Source organism: Cervus elaphus, chromosome 1 (assembly GCF_910594005.1).
Source record: "Cervus elaphus chromosome 1, mCerEla1.1, whole genome shotgun sequence".
Classification (NCBI taxonomy): domain Eukaryota; kingdom Metazoa; phylum Chordata; class Mammalia; order Artiodactyla; family Cervidae; genus Cervus; species Cervus elaphus.
Genome location: NC_057815.1, coordinates 75302542 through 75326849, shown reverse-complemented (window position 1 = coordinate 75326849; position 24308 = coordinate 75302542). Strand labels below are relative to the sequence as shown.

At 36.3% G+C, this 24308-nt stretch overlaps 1 protein-coding gene across 1 annotated transcript in view; it reads left to right on the top strand.

Annotated features, from left to right (window-relative positions):
• DCDC1 (doublecortin domain containing 1) overlaps positions 1-24308 on the top strand; it is a 447948-nt gene that overhangs the window by 190525 nt on the left and 233115 nt on the right. The window contains exons 9-10 of the mRNA XM_043908575.1: positions 8892-8984; positions 18949-19119. Coding sequence (XP_043764510.1) covers positions 8892-8984; positions 18949-19119 — 264 coding nt within the window. The remainder of the gene's footprint in view (positions 1-8891; positions 8985-18948; positions 19120-24308) is intronic.

The window sequence follows — 24308 nt, the reverse complement described above, 5'->3', positions numbered from 1 at the left end:
AGAAGGGGCCCCTGGCCTCATGCTGGCCCATTGGAATCACTGGTTAGCACGGCAGCTGCCTGCCATGGTCTTGTGCCTCTTCTGCCTCCAGTGTGTGGACTTAGTCTCTTCTCTTTGCTTTCTCTGGTGGTGCTCCTGGCTGATACAATCTGAACCTGACTTCTGTGATGTTAGAGATGGCCCCCAAAGGACTGACTGAGACACCCACCTGGCCCTGGCTCGAGTGGTTTGTGGGGCCGCTCTCACTACAGCCACTCTCCTCACCGTGCTGATAGCCGGTGGCGGACGTCACTGAGCCAATTCCCTGTCACACGACGCAGAAACCGAAGGTGGTTCCGGGAAGCTAAACCCAAGCCACACCCTAAAAAAGGAGAACTTGGGACCTAATCCTTCTGGCTTCTTTCCTGCTTCTCTCTCTGAGACTTCTTCCAGTTTTCCCTCTAGGACAGAAGGAAGTAGGCTTCTGTTTTGTTCTTGCATTACGTCTTTCTTATTTCTGATTCCAGCAAAGGCTTAATAACAGTCAGTCATTACTCCTAATCTACAAGAGAATTTATGGTCTGAGTCATCTAAATTTAGCTGCTTGTATGGTTAATTGGGGGTGAAAGGTAAAGAGTTTTCTTGAGAGGCACATCTTTCAGGGCAACAGTCTTTTTTTCTTTAAGTCAACAGTCGTATATGTAAGAGTATTATTTCGTTGCACATTTCTGTTGTACATGACAAAAGCAGTGTTATTGTGACAAATCCTAGGGATGCCTGGAATAGTTTGGACAGTCACATTCTTGGAAAGGCCAAAATGAAAAGGATAATTTTTAAACCATTATTCTAGTTACATTACCCATTATAATACCTGAAGGACACATTATTAAGACTTTTGAGTGGGATAATTTTAGTTACTAGGAATAGAGGCTCATTCAGATGGTCTAAAGTAATGGGGCATTTATTGTGAGGACATATATGGCATATCTGTTAGAGTTTATTGGTTATAGTCAGTGGAGTCTGGCTTAGGCTAACCTAGGTGAAAGAAGAATTTAATGGGGGTGGCAGGTGTTAGCAAGTGGGATTCAAGGAAAGACCAAAAAAAGGGGATGTAGAAAGAACTGAAACAACTCCAGACATCTGGATTTAAGGGACAAACTCTTGAGCGTGCTATTAATGGGACAGATTCTCTCCAGCTGTTTACCTCTCTGTGTGGTTTCCCTCATGACTCTGTGTCTCTGAAGAAAGAGGATGATTGGTCTCGGAGAGTTAGGGGTCTACCCCTTGGCCAAAGTAGTACAGTCCCTCCAAAACGTCACACGATAGTGGAAAAAATGGAGAATCAGGGCAAGCTGAGTTGAATTTAGGCAAGTGGCTTTCCTAAGGGTTTCTGTGATAGCTCAGTTGGTAAAGAATCTGCCTGCAATGCAGGGAGACCCTGGTTCAATTCCTGGGTTTTCTAATTAGGCTTTCCAAATTGTGACAGAATGTCTAGCAGAAAGTTTATAATCTGGCTACTAAGTCAGCACTAACTCAGCATCACTTTCCCCACAGAATGTGGAAGAGCTAGAATTGTTTTATGATTACTTAAAACAAAAAACAGGGAAGGAAGGAGATTTTTAAAGAGGTTTGTTTCTTTAATTAAGTGTTGAATATATTGAAGGTAAGCACAGAGAATTCTCTTTTATATCCCTTTAGACAAACTATAAATATTTTAAAAGTATTTATGTTTTAAAATGGTTGTAAAGTATTTGCTGATTTTTAAATATTATGAGAATTTCTTTCATAAATTATCTTTTAAACTGACTTCAAGAAGCTGCAGACTCTGGTAAAGGTAGCTTTTTTTTTCTCAAAGAATTGGCAAGGATGGGAGTGGAATCCCTGGCTTTGGAAGGCCTGTACTGTATAAACCATCTTGATTGCCAAATGTCTCAGAACTAATAATATATGGCAGAGCCAGAATTCACAGCCAGTTTTAAATTAGAAGTTCTGCTCCTTCCCCAAGTCTAAAAGTGGCACTCTTGAATTTTTTTGTAGAAGGAATTTAAGTGGGATAACTGGGTTAGAAGTGGGAGCTAGGTCAGGACTTTCTTAAGGGAATCTCTTAAGACTGGAACTAAGTATATATATAGCTTGTGAGGATAGGGCTGAACCAAGGCAAAGCCAAGAACTAAGTCCTTAATTCTGCCCTCACTATAGGACCAGCACCTACTTTATAGTTAAATTCAGAAATAGATTAGGTATGGGTTGCACTAACCATCTAGTCCTTGATGTCATTCCTTCCAGTCAGACCATTGCCAAAGCCAACTCACTTGGAGCAGCTCTACCCTTCCTCTCTGCTTATGCTTTAAGGCTCAGGCTTCTCCCTTTCCCCTTCCAAAGTCATGTCAAACCAATCAGTAATCGTATTTAGAACAAATTTTGTCATGTAACTAATTACTAGTTAGTAATTAATTAATATGAATTAATAATATTGCCCTATATTATCACTTCTTTACCTAGTTAGACACTACCCACCCATCATTTGTGACTTTCTGTCTTCTCCAACCACTCCATCCTCCAATAATATTTTTGTCTTTTGTATTTATAGATTTATTGTTTGTACCTTCCACTGTATACTGTTTCTCACTTTCTATTTTTTATCTCAACCATGTTGCACTTTGCTTATTTGTACCTAGATAAATGTCTAGTACAGCATGTGAGAGCATGTTATATGATTTAATGTTGTGATTTTCTAAATTGGTGAAGTGATTTGGAATCAACTGGATTCAGTTCTAGGTTCCAACTATCTCCTTGCCTACAACTCCAACTTTATTTAATTAAGAGCTAAGCTTTTATTTAAAGATTTCAGAGACCACCCCTCCTTGCCCCACCATGAAGATCATTTATTAAACAGACCAGGTGTATTTTTCATTTGCCTGGCCTAATTATAAGCCTTCAATCCTGGTTCTGGTGCTTCTTCACAGTCCCTAGCTTGATTTTGAATAAATAGTAGATTTTTAATAAACATTAAGATGAAATAAATAGTATAATATTTATATCTTATGAATTTTTAGATTTACTTCAACTCTAAAGGATATTTAAATTCATTTTAAGTCAAAAATAATTCAGATTTCTCTAACATTGTAAGTGTTAAGCACATAGGATCATTTCTTAAAGAAATTAACACAAAAGCAGGAACTTAAAAAAACCCCATGAGTGTTCCATGAATTACCTTTAATATTTATGGCAGGAACAGATAGTATTTATTTGACATATTGACCTGTTTACCAATTTCATTTTGTACATCTGAACTTTTCAAAACATTGCTTATATTTTGGTTTCATCTTTATTGGCAGGTAGTAAACCAAAAATAGCAGCCTGATCCAATTTAAAATGATACAGGCTCATTATTGTTCAATTATTTTACCAATTTTTTGTGTGTGGCCACTCTTTATCAATTACATTAATGCATTTCTAGACACAAATTATTTAGGTTGACAGAATTCAGAGTTTTTCCTGGACATACATGGTACCAAATAGTGGCTTCCCCCACCCTCCTAGCCGCCACCTTCTGTTCCCATACATAAATGGCAGCCAGCAATGGCTGGAAACAAAGGACTCTCTCCCAGTCTCTGAATACAGTGACATTCATTCTGAGAGAAGCAGGGGCAGCTTTTTGAAAGCCGACTTCTTCAGCTCAACAATAACACACAATGAGTTATTGACTTGTTTATATACGGAGCTCTTTTCAGTAACTAACTCTGACTCCCACAGTCTGGACAAATGATTGATTTCGTGGTTAGAAAAAGAGAAAGCTCTCGCGCTAAACTCTGTAGTGCAAACTACTTCTTCCCCATTTGTTCCCTAACTGAATAGGACCTTATTAAAATGCACTTTCCAAAAAAATACCTGCAGCTGGTCTTTATAACCATGTTTTGTATATATAAATAAGTAATTTGTCCCAGTCTTTTGTATATTAACAGACCATTGGAAAACTTGTCAATATATATGAAGGCTGATTGTCCTGTTTTTTATGCTAAACTGTATTGCCTATTGATCTGCATGTAAAATATGGGTCAAGTAATTTATTAATATATCAGTATTTACTGATCAAAAATAGATTTTTGATAGAAAGATAGATTTGATTGTCTTTTGGGGTTATGTTGCTTTATTAAGAGCATTATACTCAACATGTATCACATGTTTCACATTTAAATCACTAGGTGTTCTTCTGGAGAACATTGAGAAAACTGCATCAGAACTACAGTCCAAGCACTGATAGGTTGGCTGGATAAATAGGCTCTTCTCTTTTTGATTAGTACCTATCTGGAATGTCAATATAAATTACATAGAACATACCAGGTTGTTTGATTACCGTATCATTTATAAAGACATTAATAATTGGACTATGGAATTTACTTTAGAGTTATTTTTTCCTATAAAATAGATTTTATCTATCATGTTAAATTTTTACACAGTCTTATGATTTTCATAAATACACCTTAAAATATTTTGCTTGTGTGTGTGTGCTGAATCATGTCCGACTCTATGTGACCCAAGGATTGTAGCCCCCAGGCTCCTCTGTCCATGAAGTTTTCCAGAGAAGGATACTGGAGTGGGTTGCCATTTCTTCCTCCAGGGGATCTTCCCGACCCAGGGATGGAACCCAGGTCTTTTGTATTTCCTGCATTGGCAGACAGATTCTTTACCACTGAGCCACCTGGATTGAGGAAGTTAAAAGTAAATAGCACATGGTTTACGGTAAAGTTATCCACAGCAAAAAAAGAAAATAGGAAAGAATAGCCATATAATGTTAATGATATACATAAAATGAGATAGCTGCTTTTCTATCTGTATTTCTCCAGCAGGAGGTCTTCAGCCTGTTTTCCTTTCTAGGATGTCCATAGCACAGCTTTTCTGAGCCAGCACATGTTTGAAGAATTCCTCAAAATTAAGAGTACTTTCTATTATGGTCACAATGTGCCATATGTTTTCTATAAAACTATTCATTACTCATCTAGAGCTTTTAAGGCTTTAGAGAAAGTAGAATATCTGCTACCTTAGCATTAATACAGTCCATGGAATTCTCTAGGCCAGAATACTGGAGTGGGTAGCCTTTCCCTTCTCCAGGAGATCTTCGCAACCCAAGGACTGAACCCGGGTCTCCTGCATTGCAGGCGGATTCTTTACCAACTGAGCTATCCGGGGAGCCCTAGCATTAATAGTTTTATGTAAAATATAGTTTAAAAGGTAACCACCACTAGAAATCATTTCATTGGGATCTGTTGTTTCAGGTGTAGTTTTGGATTTCTTTTCTTAATTCACAGACATTGTTTGAGGGGAATTTCCTCCTTTTTAATCTTGTTTCTCTAATCAGATCATTGTCTTTAATCATTTTGTTCACTTCTCTTTGACAGAGCCATCATGTTCCTTGTTTCTTCCACATCTGCTACTGTCTTTGACTAGTCCCTTGACTGTTCTTTTCTGGTTGCCATTAATATTGAATGAGCCCACTTTAACCTAGTTTTGGAAGGCCAGTGTTTGTTACTTACACCCTTTTAAAATCTTAGTGGCAAACTCTGATGAAAATGGTGAATTAAACCTTCATATTTAACTTGTTGATATTTGGGTATAAGTACCCAAATATTTGTGGGTATTTTCTCACTTTAAAAAAAGGCCATTAAAGAAAAAAAAAGGCCATGATATAATTAGAAAATGGTGACTTGATCTTCCACTCCTCTGTTTGGTGGAGATTTGACTTTTCATAGTTTTATGCAAATTGGAGCCATCTTTCCTGTTTTTTTTAATTGAGAGATATATTGAAAACTGATTGCCACAATGTCTAGTTAACCCTCCTCACAGTTAACCTTTCTCATAGTTACAGATTTTTTCCTGTGATAAGAACTTTTGAGATCTATTCTCTTAGCAACTTTCATATATGTAATATGCTGTTATTAATTATAGTCACTATGCTGTACATTACATCCTCATGACTTATTTTTAACTCAAAGTTTGTACCTTTTGACTTCCTTCATCCATTTTGCCCACCCTTCAACCCCTTTCCCACCTATGGCAACCACCAATGTTCTCTGTATCTATGAGATTTTTTTTTTTTTTAAGATTCCGTATGTAAATGAGATCATTCATTTGCTATTTATCTTTCTCCATCTGACTTATTTCACTTAGGGTAATGCCCTCAAGGTTCATCCTTCCTGTTTGTTTTTTATTTTCAATTGGAAGTTTCTACCTCTTTATACATGAAAACTAGCTTCAGAAATTTCAAGTCCATTGACAGAAAATTATTTCATGTATGTTAGATAAGAACAGCAAATCAAAAGCATCTAATTTTGTCTTAATGAAGAAACAGAATGTCCTCCTCCGAAGTGACAGAAGAATCTTACTATTGTTATTGTGTCTGAAATTTGAGGAAGAGATTGAGGAATGTTAGAAACTGCATTCTATTAATTTGACTTTTTACTTTCAGTAATTTTCTCTAGACTATTATGTTAAGATATTTCTCTTTTAGAATGTCTGGTCTCTTTTCAGAAAAAGCCCCATGTATGTATCCTTGTGTTTTGTTGACAGTTTATTTCTCACTATCATACCGGGTTCTCTGTTTGGTACTATGTTTGTGATACTTTTCAGTAATATTAATAAGATTTTTCCCTCAGCTTATGTAGATTAAGATAGTGCTATAAATTAAATGTAAGAATGAGGTGATTTTTTCCAACTGTAGTAATTTTAGAGGTAAAGAATTCCTACTTTTTAAAGAGTTACTTGAAAGCAGCTCTAAATGTCATGGCCCTAGGAGGCCTCGTTAGAATTGGACTTACTGCTGTGGCATCAGGGAGTTTCCTAACTCTGTTTTTGTTTCGTTTTGCTTCCCTTCAAAAAAGATTTGTTCTGAATGTTTTTACATTTGGAAATTAACTTTTTAAAGAAAAGATGATCTTGGTGACAGTTTACACATAGGCTTTCATATGTGGAAGTTGAGTTTGATATTTGACTTTTTATAATATTACATTTTCTGTATTACTTTAGCACAGGAGAATATATATTCCTTTGGGAGATTGATTCTAAGAACAGTCTCACATGATGGTATTTTCCCATTTTTATTGAGATATAATTAACGTATGACCCCTGTGTAAGTTTACGGTAAATAGCATGATGACTTGAACTTCATACATTATGAAATGATTAGCACAATAAGTTTAAACATCCATCATTTCGTATAGTCTAAATTTTTTTCCTTGTGAACTCTTAGGACGTACTGTCAACTAACTTTCAAATATATCATGTTGTATCATAACTGTAGTTACCATGTATATCACATGATTTTTTGTTTGTTTGTTTGTTTTCAGTGTTTCTCAATCTAGGAAAGGGAATGGCAAACATTGCCTGCTGTCCAAATTCAGTCTGCCACTTGTTATCTTTTTTAAGTTTTATTGGGACATAGCCACACTCATTTATTTATTTATTATGTATTTCGTGCTACATTCCCTGGTGCTCAGACAGTAAATAATTTGCCTGCAATGTGAGAGACCCAGGTTTGATCCCTGGGTTGGGAAGATCCCCTGGAAAAGGAAATGGCAACCCACTCCAGTATTCTTGCCTGAAGAATTCCGTGGACAGAGGAGCCCGGTGGGCTACAGTCCATGGGGTCGCGAAGAGTCAGCATGACTGAGCAACTTTCACTGTCTCACTCATTTCATGCCACCTAGGCAGAGTTGAGTAATTGCAAAAGAGACTTGTCTGTTTCCCTTTCCCCAGAACCTAAATATTTCTTATGGAAATGTTTGTCAACTCCTTATCTAGGGTGTTCCTCAGGATCACCTAAGGATTCCTTAGGTTTTTCCCTTCTACCAAAACAGAATCTCTGATATGCTGAGCTGTGTCACATATCAGTAGAAGAAAAGTTTACAGATTTGATACTATTCTTATAGCATTGACCCCTGCCCCCATTTTGTCCCAAGTAGAGGAGTGGGTCTTCAGGCAGGGTATAGATTTAAGATTCATGTTAACTCAAACATGATTTGCTAGGCATACTATTGAGAAAGCCTATTTAAAACAACAACAGCATTAACAAAACAAAACAAAAAGCATGATCATTATTTATTCTTAATATTCACTAAGAAAATACTCTATGGCATGTCCGTTGTTTAAGAACTGTTAAATATTTCGGTTTAGAAGTTTTTGTATTAGGCTGTTAACTTTCTTTCTTCCTGTTATTACCAGTCTATTAATTGAATATTATTATATGAGTCTAGCTTTTTCCTTTTTTTTTTTGGAAATAGCATTTTTTTTTGATGGGGATTGTTTATAAAGAATGGGTCACATTCACTTTTTTGTAACATAAGTTTATAGAATACCGTAGAAAATCTTTATCGGGCTCTGTTCATGGAGCAGGTTGGAAGTAACTGTTAGGTATTTTAAGATACAGCATACTCTGCCATGAAGTACTGTAAATCATTCTGAACTGTTCTAGAGTGAATTGACATTTGGTTTTGGTTTATATCCTTGAATTCTTATCCTGACATAACAGCAATCAATTTATTCCCCACTGGCAATGAAACACTTTACAAGAAATATCAGTCTAATTTTAAAAATGTTGCAGTTAATTTTGAAAAATGCTTTTAAAAAGTATTCACCAGTGTCAAATATTTGCTATTTGGAACCCCCCTCCCAAATTATATTTTAGTGAGCTTAAAAACAGTAAAAGTGGAAGTGAAAAATTCAGTGCGAAATGTTTTAAGTATAAAAACATTTTGACTTATTTAATCTAAGTGGGATTAATTTTCACATACATATAGGCCAAATTAATTTGAAATCACCTTCCATGATAATGCTGAATTAGTTGTTTAAATAAATGTTGCTATTAGGTGTCAATATGTGCCTATTTTCATGTCATTTGCTTTTTTTTTTTTTTCTAGTTGAAACTGGCTGTGAATGAACAGAAAGGGAAAGTTACTGAAAAAGTCATTCTTTCAATGACAGTGAAAGAACACCGTCAGGCACAAGCAGAAGTAAGGAACTTAATTTTTAAACTGTACTGTAAAACTGTAATAAGTACTAATTATAAAATTAAGACAAATTTTACATGGGTTTGGTAGTGAACCAACTATAGTTATCTGATAACAACAATGAAAAAACTGGTCAAAACTGGAAATTATTTTATTGATATAGGCACCTTGAAAATTATCTTCTTGAAGGAATTAATCATATTATAATTTTCTGAAACTACTTATAAATATTTTCTCATAAATGTCCTAAATTACAAAATTATTACATGCAACCAGAATCTAGGCATTACAGAATGTGCTAACATAGGAAGAACATTACAATTTTATTGAACTTCAAATAAATAATAAAATCTTATTTTTATTTTCTGACTTTCTGTGAATAGAGTTATCTTTCTGTATTTGAGGAATGTTAGCAATGTTATCTCTTATCTCGAAAAAAACTGTAGTTTATAAATGTCAAGGCTAAGTGAGCTAATCATAAGATTCTGTAGGCAATATTGTAATGAAGAACTATTAAAGCAAGGCTTCTTCTCTCCAAAGCTCATGCTGTGAGGTTGACAGCATATTCCATAAATGAAATAATAATACAAAATTGGTGTTAGACAAAAGGGGAAAATGATTTTCATGTAGTTTCCTGGAATGCAAAAGCATTTAATCTTTGTGAGGAAAGATCATGAATTTGCTAATTTCCGTGTACTACTGTCAGTAAATAAAATCTATAAGCAACTTAAAGAATAAGAGAGCGTGAATATTTAAAAATTAAACTTTCATGTAATTTTCTTTTGACATTTTGGCAGAGAAATCTATCCAAGCTTTAGGGTTTTAATATTTTCTTATCACTGTAATTGCATTTCCTTTGCTAGCTGTGTATTTTAGAATAGATGAACAGGTGCAACGCATCAAATTTTCCTGAGTGAATTCAATTCTTTAAGTTAGAGACTATATTAATATTTGAGACTTATATATGTGCAGTATTAAAGATTATATTGTAAACATTGATTGGAAATCTCAGTAGAAAATATTTCAGAAAACAAAAACAATTTTATAGATTTAAGTTATAGTTCTGATTCCTTTCACTTAATATTACAAGTGATTACACTCAATTTAATAAGTTAAAAACTAGGTTGTTAGTTATAAATTAAAGATATTGTCCTCTGTGTGATTTTTATTACAGAAGAAGAGTTTTTATGAAATTTTCACAGTAAGTTTAAAATAAATCTATCATATATGTTGATATGGTCAACTTTAGGAAGTGCAAATAAAAACCTCGAGTTGAATTAGTATAATTAAAATTATATCTATAGTAACAAGTTATTGGAGAATAAATAGAAAACAATCCAAAAGAATGAGCAGATTAACTATTTTCTACATTTTAAATATTATAGTTGTTTTGCTCTTCAATATTTTATGTAAAACTACAATTTCAATGGAACTGAAAATTTGAAGTGGTGCAAGAAAATGATCATTATGCTAAAAATATCATCTTTAATGCCACCTTGTTAGCAAAAGTGGAAATGAAAATTATTTTTTTGTAAAATTCAACATTATTAATGCTTATTTGACATTCCTACTTTATTACTATCTTAATGTTTATTTGGTACTTACATCTATCACTATTCCTCCTTCAAAGGGACTTATTTAGTCACACATTTGCTTAATCAGTTATGTCTCCAAATGCCTTTTGTTTGCTTCAAAAATTAACCGTGTGTGTGTGTGTGTAATAATCTCTAAATACATTCCATACACTATGAGAATACTTTTTATGTCGTTAATTTGATGGTGATTATATTTTGATGTGTAAGTCAGTGACATCAAGTTTTGTCCCTGATTCATATACAGAGATGTTAAATCATGATGATGAAGAGAAATGAAAAAATGTGGGGGATGAGGAGATTGTTTCAACATTTTTTTTTGCCCATAGTTTAAAAATTTTATAAAAATATTATATATCGAGATGTATTTCAAAACCTAAAGTAAACATCATAAAAATCTGAATTTAGATTTCTGCTACCTGTAGTTTTATCTTAAAATCTTAATTTATTTTATGTAGTTTTTCTACATGAAAACTAGGAATAATAATAATATATTTCTGGGCTCAAAAATCATTGCAGATGGTGATTGCAACCATGAAATTAAAAGACTCTTACTCCTTGGAAGGAAAGTTATGACCAACCTAGACAGCATATTAAAAAGCAGAGACATTACTTTGCCAACAAAGGTCTGTCTAGTCAAGGCTGTGGTTTTTCCAGTGGTCATGTATGGATGTGAGAGCTGGACTATAAAGAAAGCTGAGCACTGAAGAATTGATGCTTTTGAACTGTGGTGTTGGAGAAGACTCTTGAGAGTCCCCTGGACTGCAAGGAGATCCAACCAGTCCATCCTAAAGGAGATCAGTCCTGGGTAGGACTGATTTTGAAGCTGAAACTCCAATACTTTGGCCACCTGATGCAAAGAGCTGACTCATTTGAAAAGACCCTGATGGTGGGAAAGATTGAAGGTGGGAGGAAAAGGGGACGACAGAGGATGAGATGGTTGGATGGCATCACCGACTCAATGGACATGGGTTTGGGTGGACTCTGGGAGTTGGTGATGGACAGGGAGGCCTGGCGTGCTGCGGTTCCTGGGGTTGCAGAGTCGGACACGACTGAGCGACTGAACTGAACTGATGTATCATAAGACTTCTTTGAGGTGATGATATATGTTGATAGAGCAAGCCTTTTGAAATGGTCTGCTGGATATCTGAATGTAATTTTTTATTGTCAGTTTCAAAGTGTGTTATTCCAGATTCTCTGAAAAGTTGACACCAAGATGGAACTTAAAATGTGTATGGGCTTTAATTGAGGGCAGAAGTAGAAGAGGGCAACAGAGGATGGTTGGGTGGCATCACTGACTCAATGGACATGAGTTTGAGCAAAGTCTGGGAGATAGTGAGGGACAGGGAAGCCTGGCATGCTGCAGTTCATGGGGTCACAAAGAGTCGGACACGACTTAGCAACTGAACAACAGCAATCCTCTCACAGGCATTTCATCTATTAAAATCCATACTGGGGAGAGCTCTAAGTAATACTGGGAGACCTGTCAGACTGAAATGCAGGCTTGAACATGAGTGAAGGAGAGAGGAAGGGAAGACTGGGTGGAAGTCTATTGGGCAAGCTGAGGAGAATGTGGCAAAGCTGGTGACACATGCTTGAGTCAAGGTTGTCCATCAGAGGAGTGTTCTGACTCCCTGGATTGGACTTGTTATAGTGTCTTTGGCCATTGGTGCCTACCTGGTGATGGATGTAAAAGCATAATAGCTTGGACCCTTGGTCAGTTATGCCCCTGTAGTTAGAGGCTTATGAAACGCATCCTTGTTGCTTCCTCAAAAGGTATAGTTGACATCATCCTTATTGCCTTCATCATAGCCTTCTTGCTAAGTTATAAAAATATTTTTAAATGTCTTTATTTTCAATCATCCCTTTCCCCATGAGTTGATGGGAATGTTGGACTCTTAAATAGGCCTAAAGGCAGTGCATAAATGACCTCTGGCTGGAAACAAGATAAAACTCCTTCCAAAATAATTTCCCATTAAAAAGTTGAGAGTAGTGACAGTGATTGGAATAAGAGATGGTACACACTTCAGTTTTCCTGGTAGTTACACTGTAGCTCATCCTTAATTTTAAGATTAAGAGATACTTAATTTTGCTCAGAGGTTCCCATGTCTTTTCTAGTCTTCGTTCATCAAGTCTGGTTGTATTCACTTCTCAGCCTAAAAAAACACTGTACTCTGTACCTGAAACAAATAAGAGATTTTAGGGAGTTTAAAACACCTATTTTTATCTCCCAGCCCCACTTCTGGTTCTTTTTAATTATGCTGTAAATTAGAAAGTATCTTGGTCTTAAGTTTAAGCACTGACCTGCCTTTGAGACCATCCCATATGTTGTAAGTCCAGATGGTGTTTCCTAGCATGGAGGCTGCTGCCCTTTTGTGCTGATTCCAAGTGACAATTTAGTACACAGTGCTCTGGAGTCTCCTCACTAACATATATGGACTCAAAGCCACATGGCACTCAGACCAACAGCTAAACTCAACATCTAGTGAGAAGCTAGATGCTCACTCAAATAGTGAGGAGTGAGGAACTTTCCTCACTCAAAAGCCAGGAGCTCCTCAAAGAGTCATTCATAATAGTTAAAATACAGTATTCACAATGTATGGTTTAGAATGTACACCTTTCATAGGTATACATTTAAGAATGTTTATAAATCAAGTAATATTTTGTGCTTACTCTAAATCATCTTGAGACTTTAATTAAATTCAAGAGTTGCATCAATGTATCACAGAAACACAACCAAACTGCCCTACGTGTATGTTTATTGACAGGTGTGCATTTGCATTCTTTCAGAAGTTTGGTTTGTTTCCTCATCAGAATACTCAATTTTTTTTTTTTTTTTGCTACCTTCTGCTCTTTTGTCACTCTCCCAAATTCTGTACAAGTGTCACTTCCGTGCTGCATTTCCACAGAGAATGAAGAGTAGAATGTGTAGGCTTTCTACTGCACAATGAGATGGTGCATTTTTTTCAACATATGCATACGTAAGCCTTCTTTTGTGAATGGGACTGATAGGGTCAGATAATGTTTAAAGGGAAAGGCTTTATGTCTCTCAGGCCTCTATGTTTCCACATGGATGCTCCCACACACACATAGATTGAATTATGAACAGACCCATTAATGCTGGGATCACAAAAGGTCAAGTTTTGTCTTTTTTTTACCCCCATTCACATTGCCTTTGTAGAGAGGGAGAAAAAAAGGGATTTGCACGAAAAAAAGTTTCATGATGAGGAATTTTAAACATATTCCCCCTTTTAGCAACATCTGTGATTTGAAAAAAAATCATGTTATGTAAAATGATTCAGAAATATTGTTTTACCTACCCAGTTTTGGTATATGAATTATTTCATGCATAGTGTTATCTTTAAGGGTAACACGACACTTTATCATAATAACTGAGGAAAAATGTAGCACTTTCAGAATAAAAGGCCTTATGAATATGTAAAGTAACAAAGTTTGAATAAAATTGGATGGAAACTTTATCAAAACATCAGTGGCAGAATTCTTGATATATGTTCTCCTATGTTTAAGATGTAAGTTAATCTTCGCTATGGCATCTTATTTGATAATTTTGTTATTAAAAATAGGTCATAATTAGTATAATTTTGCTTCACATACATTAACAGATAATCATACAGCCAAGGAAAATAGCAAAAATGATAGAGAAAAGTTTTGAAGCAACAAAGAATTTATAGAAAATGAAACTTTAAGGCTCTAACCAATAGCCCTTTAGAATGCAAATGACATCATCGATTGTATGGTTGGTTGATTTCTGATGTCACATGAAATCCCCTATCAGTGAAAGGCTATGAATTGTGACAGTAAAGCCAGTCATGTATAAAAATGCTCTCAAATCAAAGCCTGAAATTCCTCCTTTTTTTTCTTTTGATGGCGTGCTATAGCATTAGGTACAGTATATAAAATTACAGAGAGAAGTATTATTGACTAGCAAAATATATTGCATGTTGCTTAGTATATTTTGAAGACTACATAAAATTGTTTCTTTTTGAATTACATGGTTCTGGGTATAGGTTCAGAGAAGATCGGTGCTTTTCAGAAGTAGTGTGGATGCATGCTCAGTCATGTCCACTCTGTGACTCCATGGACTATAGCCCCTCAGGCTCCTCTGTCCATGGAATTTTCCAGGCAAGAATACTGGAGTAGGTTGCCGTTTCCTTCTCCAGGGGATCTTCTTGACCCAAGGATCAAACCTGCAACTCCTGTGTCTCCTGTATTGGCAGGCAGATTCTTTGCCTTTACTCTACTGGGAAGCCCAAGTAGAATCTATTTAAGGTGTTTGAATATTAGATTTAATTTTGTCAGATAACTGTAAGAGCAAGTCACCTGGTCTGCTTTGGTCTCTAGCTTTGGTATGATAGATACTATTATCCATCATCTTTGAGGATCATACTGCTAGAAGGTAGTATGGTAAAGATAAAGATGAAAACATTGACTAAAATTGAATCAGTTATCACTGCCATATCTTAAGTTTTGCAACTTTCTTATAGAGTTAACTGTATTTGGGAAGCATAGAAATTTGTTTCAGAAAGTAAGAAAAAGTCTTGAATCTTGAAGAGCAAGATGAAGAAGGCAGTAGGGTTGGTGAAGGGTAGGAGGGGAGGAAGGAGCTACTTGGAAGGTTCATTATACTATTGGAGGTAGATTAATTAGGTGGAGATGGCAGGATGGCTCAGAGAGGGAGAGTTTAGGACAGGGACCACTCAGTACTTATTTTGATAATGCCAGTAATGGGAGGGCATGAGGAGATGAAGACTTGGGCCAGAGTATTACTTATAAGAAAAGCAAGGAAGGAGAGGAAATATATGTGTTTACAAGAAGGGTTGATAAACTACAGCCCAGGGGCCAAATCCAGCCCATTGCTTGTTTTTCTAAATAAAGTTTTATTGGAACATAGCCTTGTCAATTTGTTTACATATTGTCTGTGGCTGTTTACAAAGTAGAGCTGCAGGGTCAAATGGTTGTTTGTTTGTTTAATATTTATTTATTTATTTGGTGCTTTGGGTCTTAGCTATGGCATGAGGGATTTTCTATCTTTGTTGCAACATATGGAATATTTAGAAGTGTCATGTAGGATCTAGTTACCTGATCAGGAATTGAACCTGGGCCCCTGCATTTGGAGTACTGAGTCTTTGCCAATGGACCACCAGGGAAGTCCTCAGAGTTGAGCAGTTTTGATGGAAACATTTTAACACAAAACTGAAACTATTTATTATCTGGCTCTTACAAAGAAGTTTGCCAACACTTTATTTAGAAGAAAGCATTGCTTAAAGAAAGCAAGTGGTTGGTCACATAGGGACAAATAAGAAAAACACCAAAAAAAAAAAGGAATAATTTAAATTAGTTTTCTTATATGCATATAATGTTTCTAAAGTTCTTCAGTCTGTTCAGTTCAGTCGCTCAGTCATGTCCAGCTCTTTGCAACACCATGGATTGCAGCACGTCAGGCTTCCCTGTCCATCACCAGCTCCCGTAGCTTGCTCAAACTCATATCCATCTAGTCGGTGATGCCATCCAGCCATCTTATCCTCTGCTATCCCCTTTTCCTCCTGCCTTCAATATTTCCCAGTATCAGGGTCTTTTCCAGTGAGTTGGCTCTTCTCATCAGGTAGTAAAAGTACTGGAGTTTCAGCTTCAGCATCAGTCCTTCCAATGAATATTCAGGGTTGATTTCCTTTAGGATTGACTGGTTTGATCTCCTTGCAGTCCAAGGGACTCTCAAGAGTCTTCTCCAACATCACAGTTCAAAAGAATCAATTCTTCGGTGCTCAGTTTTCTTTATGGCCCAACTGTCACATCCATATATGACTACTGGAAAAACTGTAGCTTTGACTAGATGGACCTTTGTTGTCAAGGTAATATCTCTGCTTTTTAATATGCTGCTGAGGTTTGTCATAGCTTTTCTTCAAAGTAGTAAGCAGTCACCATCTGCAGTGATTTGGGCCCAAGAAAATAAAGTCTGTTACTGTTTCCATTGTTTCCCCATCTATCTGCCAGGAAGGGATGGGGCCAGATGCTATGATCCTAGTTTTCTGAATGTTGAGCTTTAAGCCAGCTTTTTCACTCTCCTCTTTCACTTTCATCAAGAGGCTGTTTAGTTCCTCTTTGCTTTCTGCCATAAGGGTGATATCATCTGCATATCTGAGGTTATTGATATTTCTCCTGGCAATCTTGATTCCAGCTTTTGCTTCATCCAGCCTGGCATTTTGCATGATGTACTCTGCATGTAAGTTAAATAAGCATAGTGACAATATGTAGCCTTGACGTACTCCTTTCCTAATTTGGAACCAGTCTGTTGTTCCATGTCCGGTTCTAACTGTTGCTTCTTGACTGGCACACAGATTTTTCAGTAGCAGATAAGATGGTCTGGTATTCCCACCTCTAAGAATTTTCCAGTTTGTTGTGATCCACACAGTCAAAGGCTTTACCGTAATCAATGAAGCAGAAGTAGATGTTTTTCTGGAATTCTCTTGCTTTGTCTATGATCCAATGGATGTTGGCAATTTGATCTATGGTTCCCCTGCCTTTTCTAAATCCAGTTTGAACATCTGGAAGTGCTCGGTTCACATACTGTTGAAGCCTAGCTTGGAGAATTTTGAGCATTGCTTTGCTAGCACATGAGATGAGTGCAGTAGTGTGCTAGTTTGAACATTCTTTGGCATTGCCTTTCTTTGGGATTGGGATGAAAACTGACCTTTTCCAGTCCTGTGGCCACTGCTGAATTTTCCAAATTTGCTGGCATATTGAGTTCAGCACTTTAACATCATTCTTGGGAAAAGTTAAATATAATTGAGTATTATATATGTATATATACATAATATCATTATCGTATGTAAAGGTTTCAAATTAACTAGGCAAAATAGAAAAGTAAGTGTTCAGATCATATGGATAACAGTACAAACTTGCTTTCATTTACTTTCCTGAAATTCTTGTGGGAGGGATAGAAATCATTGGCTTAACGTTAGAGTTGTTTGGGGCTAATGCCATATTTTTAGCTGAGACAGAAAGAGAATGAACTGTCAGTACATGAGAGACTCTTGAAGAACGATTTCTTCTTTTACCTGTGGACGCTGAAGTAGGGCTGAAAATCTATGTGATACTTTCAAGACCAAGAAAGACAGTTAAAACTTACTATGCAGAAAACTACTCTATTTAAAAATGTAAACACTGTAATAATATCACATGTACATGAGACTTTATAGATTAGCCATTGTGTTGTCCATTCTTTAGTCTCATCTAATTCTTAGTATGGTAAGGTCAATATTAGTCCTCAGTTGTGGATGAATGTCTTATAACCTATTCAAAATCTCTCAGTCAGCAAATGAAAGAGCCAGGATTTTAACTCAAGATTTCAAAAAGTCCATGCCCTATTCAGAGTCATTCACAACTCTAAATGGATCCAATTTGATCACTTTAAAGAGTCATGGATAAACTGAACTTCTGCTTTTTGTCTCTTTTGGTCACTACCCTATATCGATCAATGTTTATGTAAGAATCCAGTCTATTAGAATATAAGGTTATATAGCATAATGAAAAGTCAAAGAATTGTAATGATTTTAATTTTCTAACTATATGGATTTAAATATTAACTTACTATTTTTGAGTCCTGTGCATGTCTTTCTAGGAATCCATAAGTCAAGTTCATGTCTCTTAAATATGTTGATTAGAAATCCAGAAATTTAAATACAAAGGGTAAATGTCTCTAAACCTTTGCTGTTTCTGAAAAAATTCTATGCATCATTCTGAAATATATATATATATATATTCAAAATATTGTCTAGAATATTCAGAATATTGTCTTTGGAGTATGGATATTTTGAAAATTTATATTTATGAAATTTGGAAAATGGTATTTTGAAGCATTTGGAAGGAAGAAAATAAATTGTTTCATTTAAAAGGCCCACACAATGTTAATAAAGTTAACATATGTATTAAAAATTTAAAGGTAACTTACAGATGGCAAAATAAAATATTCTAGAAAGTAAGGTATATAAAATAGAATTAAATATTGTCATTGATACATATATTTGATTATTTAAAGTCTTAGAGAGGTCTTATTCTGTTAAGCAGCTTGAAAGTCCTCGTAAGATGTATATGTTTCTTTCTGTATCTAGAAAGCAATTGTAAATAGGTACCTGTTCCATATTATTAAAATGCAAAATTAGAAATCTTCCCATAAATAAAATTTGTTAATGAAGGAATGTATGTATCATCTGTTCACTTTACTTGAACATAGACCTATGCTCAAATTCTTATATTGAAGTCTTTTCCCCCACATCAAACTAGGCACTCAAAAATCTAATAGGTGTGACATCAACAATTACTACTTGCTAACAACGCTTGTAATTTAACCCCTTCAGGTGAACAGGCTGATTGATGAATTGCAGACAGCTATCAAAAGCAACAGAGGTCATCTCTCTAAACTTGGCCCCCAATTACAGGCTGAGCAGGAGCAATTCTCCTCTTACGTCTACCAACACATTAAAAGCCTTCCAGCAAACACTCTTATCCCAGGAGGACTGCAGCTCAAGGTGGGTGTCATTCTGTGACTATCAATGGGTTCAGCCAGAGACAAAACACTCTGCTCCATTTGGAGACCCTTGTAACAATGCCACTCAGCTTGAATTTCTTTTTGTGTTGTCTTCCTCAAACTGGAGTTTGGATTACAAGTGCTAATATTACCATTGAGGAACTATGTTTTAAAAGAAAATAGCTAGAGGTCTTTGAATTATGGATTTATAAACTTTAGTTTTCAACCCAGAGAAGTAATTTTAATGAAGAAATTTAATCATTGAACATTTATGTGCTTTTCTAAGAAACATATATTTTTCACAGGAGTCACTATGTATTTCAGTTTTTAAGAATAACTTATTTGGAGAAATGGACAAGCTTTAATAATTGACAGACAGTGGCAATAGGAATTAGAGGTGAAAGGCCAGGTGACTGATTGATGTTCAAACTACATTTCCAAGGAAAAAGATCTGTATTGGATAAGTGTGACACATGTCTGAGTTCACTTGGGAAAATCAATACTTCAGAATATACTGGGAAAAAAGGTGAATTGGTTATCTGTCAGGACAAGATGGCTAAATGTCCTAGACTACTCTTTGCTATTGCATCTTTGGAAGAGAAAAAAATAATTCATATTCAGCTGAAGTGGTTTATATACTGGAAGTTTATATAAATACTTTTATCATAATAGTGTATCCATATTAAGTATTTCAGGTTAAGATTGTTCTATAATCTCATATTTTGAAAGACTATAATTAGTAAAATTAAATTAATCTGAGCATGGAACTTTCCCTCTAAAGAACCATTACTACAACTTTCATTTCCTTTTGATTATGTTTATATTTGAATGTTATTAATATTCAAAGTAATTGTATTTTGATCAGCCTTTATCTCTACAGTTCCCCTTAATATTCAGTCTTATTCTGCAAGTAACATGGTAAACATTACATTTTCTGTCTATAACTTATCTCTTTAACGGAATTCCTTGTTTGCATTTTGAATGAGAATATTACCATGTAAAAATTGACCTTTGGGGAAGTGTAATTCCAAGATAAACAAATGATAATTTATCTCTTATAGTCTGTGCTAGTCAGCTAAAGGTTTAGGAAGTGACGTTCAAGACATCAAGGTCAAGTGTTGCTATAGTCCAGTAGTTCTTTTGCTGATTTCTGACTTGGTTACAGATCCAGGCTTCCATTTTGCACCTAACTGTAAGGTCTGAAGCCATAAAACTCCTAGAAGAACTATGCTTCCTGTGTGCTGCCTTAGTCTTAGCAGTATATATTTTTGGAGATCTTCAGGCAAGGGTGCCAAAAGCAAATATAAACAGATGGGACTACACCAAACAAAAGATCCTTTGTACATCAAAGGAAACCATCAACAAAATGAAAAAAAAAACATACTGAATGGGAGAAGATGTTTACAAAAGATGTGTCCAAGAAGGGATGAATATCCAAACTATATAAAGAACTCACACAATGTCGAGAAACACAAGCAATTCAATTAAAAAAATGGGCAAAGAACCTGAATAGTTATTTTTCCAAGGAAGACATACAGATGACTAATAGACACATGAAAAGATGCTCAACATCACTAATCATCAGGGACATGCAAATCAAAACCACAATGAGATATCACCTCATACTTGTCATAAATTGCTGTTATCGAAAAGATAACAAAAAACAAGTGTCAATGAGGATGATGGAGAAAAGAAATCCTCGAACATTGTTGGTGGAATTGTAAATTGGTGCAGCTACTTTGGAAAACAGTATGGAAGTTCCTCAAAAAGTTAAAAATAGAACTGCCATATAGTTCAGCACTTCCACTTCTGGGCATTTATCTTAAGGAAGAAAAAAAATACTTATTTGAAAAGATAAATGCACTGCTATGTTCATTGCAGCATTATTTACAATAGCCAAGAAATGGAAGCAACCTAAGTATCTATTGATAGACAAATGGATAAAGATGTTTTATATATATTATATGTACACACACACACATACACACAGACACACGCACACACAATGGAATGTTACTCAACCATAAAAAGAATGAAATCTTGTCATTTGCAGCAACATGGACAGACCCACAGGGTATTTTGCTAAATGAAATGACATGTAGACAAATACTATGTGATTTCACTTATATGTGGAATCTTTTCCTACTGTTCATGGGGTTCTCAAGGCAAGAACACTGAAGTGGTTTGCCATTCCCTTCTCCAGTGGATCACATTTTGTCAGAACTCTCCACCATGACCCGTCCATCTTGGGTGGCCCTGCACAGCATGGCTCATAGTTTCATGGCCCCCTGATGTGAAGAACTGACTCATTGGAAAAGACCCTGATGCTGGGAAAAATTGAAGGCAGGAGGAGAAGAGGACAACAGAGAATGAGATGGTTGGATGGCATCACCGACTTGATGGACATGAGTTTGAGAAAGCTCTGGGAGTTGGTGATGGACAGGGAAACCTGGAGGGCTACAGTTCATGGGGTTGCAAAGAGTCAGACACGACTGAGTGACTGAACTGAGCTGAACTGATATGTGGAATCTATAAAACAAAACAAAAACAGACTTAGATATAGAGAACAAACTTGTGGTTACCACAGGGTGGGGGTTGTGGGGGATTGGGCAGATTAGATAAAGGGCATTAAGTGCAAACTTCCAGTTATTAAATAAATACGCCAGGGGGAGGTAATGTGTAGCACAGAGAATATAATCAATGTGTGTGTGTGTGTCCGTCGCTCAGTTGTGTCCCACTGTTTCAAACCCTGTGCACTGTAGCCTTCCAAGTTCCTCTGTCCATGGAATTCTCCAAGCAAGAGTACTGGAGTGGGTTGCCATTCCCTTCTCCAGGGGATCTTCCCAACTCAGAGATAGAACGTGGGTATCCTGCATTGCAGGTAGATTCTTTACTGTCCAAGCCACTAGGGAAGTCCATGGTCAATGGTATTGCAATACCTTTTTTATGTGATGACATATGGGTACTACACTTAACCATGGTGATCAGTTCATAATGTATATGTATCAGATCACCATGTTGTACACCTGAAACTAAAGTTGTATGTCAACTGTGTGTGTATGTGTGTATTTAATCACTCAGTTGTGTCCGACTCTTTGGGACCCACGGACTATAGCCGGCCAGGCTCCTCTGTCCAAGGGATCCTCCAGACAAGAATACTGGAGTGGGTACTGGAAAAGGAAATGGCAACCCACTTCAGTATTCTTGCCCGGAGAATGACTGAGCGACTGAGCACTCAGCAACCATTCCCTGCTACTGGGGATCTTCCCGACCCAGGGATTGAACTTGGTCTCCTGCATTGCTGGTGGATTCTTTACCATCTGAGCTACTATACTTCAATTAAAAAAGGAAAAAAAAAATAATGAAAAAACAAAATGAAACAACACAAAAACAAAGATTCCTGAAAACAGTACTTCTTTGTTTCAGAGCTCAGCATTTGCCTTTCCCTGTCAGAGCTGTGCCAGGACGGGTATAGGGAACTTTTATTTTATTTCTCCCCTCTTTTGAGCTTCCTCTTTTCCCATCAGCTCTATGACAGAAATCTTGTGTTTACAGGAAAACAATTACCTGCAACACAGACCCTCTCAAACCATTTCAAATAAAAGGAGGGTTTGTTGAAAACATGTAAAGAAATCTCACAGAATTGAAAATCAGGAAATACAGCTGATTCTGACAAGAAAGTCACTTATTTTCCATACCTCTTTCTCCTGAAGCCCTATGATCTTCCCTCTCCTTATCTTTCTGAGCTTTGAAATTTCTCTTTTCTTTCTGCAAGCTGGCTTTCTCTTTTTACTCCTTTGTTAGTATATGAGGAAAATTGTGGCCCCTTGTTGTTGTTCTGGCCCTAACTTTTTAATTTAAATGGTTATCATCATTTGAATAGAGTGTTTGTGTCTCCTAGTTCAAATCATTTATAGAGAGAATCTGTTTGCATCAGTCCAGCCTTATCTAGGTCCCTGACATTAACTCAACCACCTGTAACCACTGAGTGGGGAGAGGCAGGGTCGTGTGCAGTACAGGGCATAGCGGAGTTTCCAGTAATTAGTTTAGAAAGGGAAGTTGGTCATGGTTGACCTGAGTGATTGACACATTTCTCATATATAATTAAATGGAACATTATAAATAAATCATTGTGTATTATTTGTGGTAATATATTCTCTCCTTTCCCTCCAACCCCCATATTTTTGGGAGTAGATGTTTGGACTGCTGGAAAAGAAATTGAGATCTGTAGTTCTGTAAACTAGATCTTACATCTGAAATAGCCAGGTAGTAGAGACAAAACTGGATTAGCAAAATATACCCTAAGTATTCAGCATTGCAAATCTCTTAGAATTGAGGAGTTTTTCATACTCTCTAGGTGAGGTGAAAGTCGCTCAGTCATGTCCAACTCTTTGTGACCCCATGGACTATACAGTGCATGGAATTCTCCAGACCAGAATACTGGAGTTAGATAGCCTTTCTCTTCTTCAGGGGATCTTCCCAACCCAGGGATCGGACCCAAGTCTCCCTCTTTGCAGGCGGATTCTTTACCAGCTGAGCCACAAGGGAAGACCTTCTCTAGGTGAAGAGAATTTGCTATTTCCAATTGGAGAGATATTGAGCACAGGTCCTAGCAGCATACTGTCCTCTGTTAATTCCAGAATCAGTTCATATCAGTAGCCTGGCCAGACTGTTTCCGTGGAGTGTGAATGAGCTGCCCTTTTTTGGAGCACTGTCTCCAGCCCAGTTACCTCTGAGTCACTTTGTGCAAAGGCCGGGACTTTTGTCATTACGAACAACTTTATCCCATCTATAGCATGAGCTTTGCAGACTGTTAGATGATATATCAATCAATCAGTCAGTGCATTTTCCATTTATAACTGTAAGCCATGGCTCTAGTAAAACTTATTTTCCCCTTATCTCTTCATCTTGATAAAACAGTGAATTGGAATGATTATCTTTCTACTATTTTCTGTTTGATGATTTGCATTACTGTTGAATGTAGATGTGAGCCCAGGACTCAACTTCAAGAACCAAACATAATATATTGGAGTCATCATCATCTTCTAGAGCTTCGAGGTGTTCAACTAGGAGCTGTATGCAGGGAGTGATTCAAAAATCCCCTGGTGCAATTTTTTATTATTGTGTGTGGTTGCCTTCACTTCTTCACTGAGCTTCTCCTCATCATCATATCTCTCATTAATAATTTAA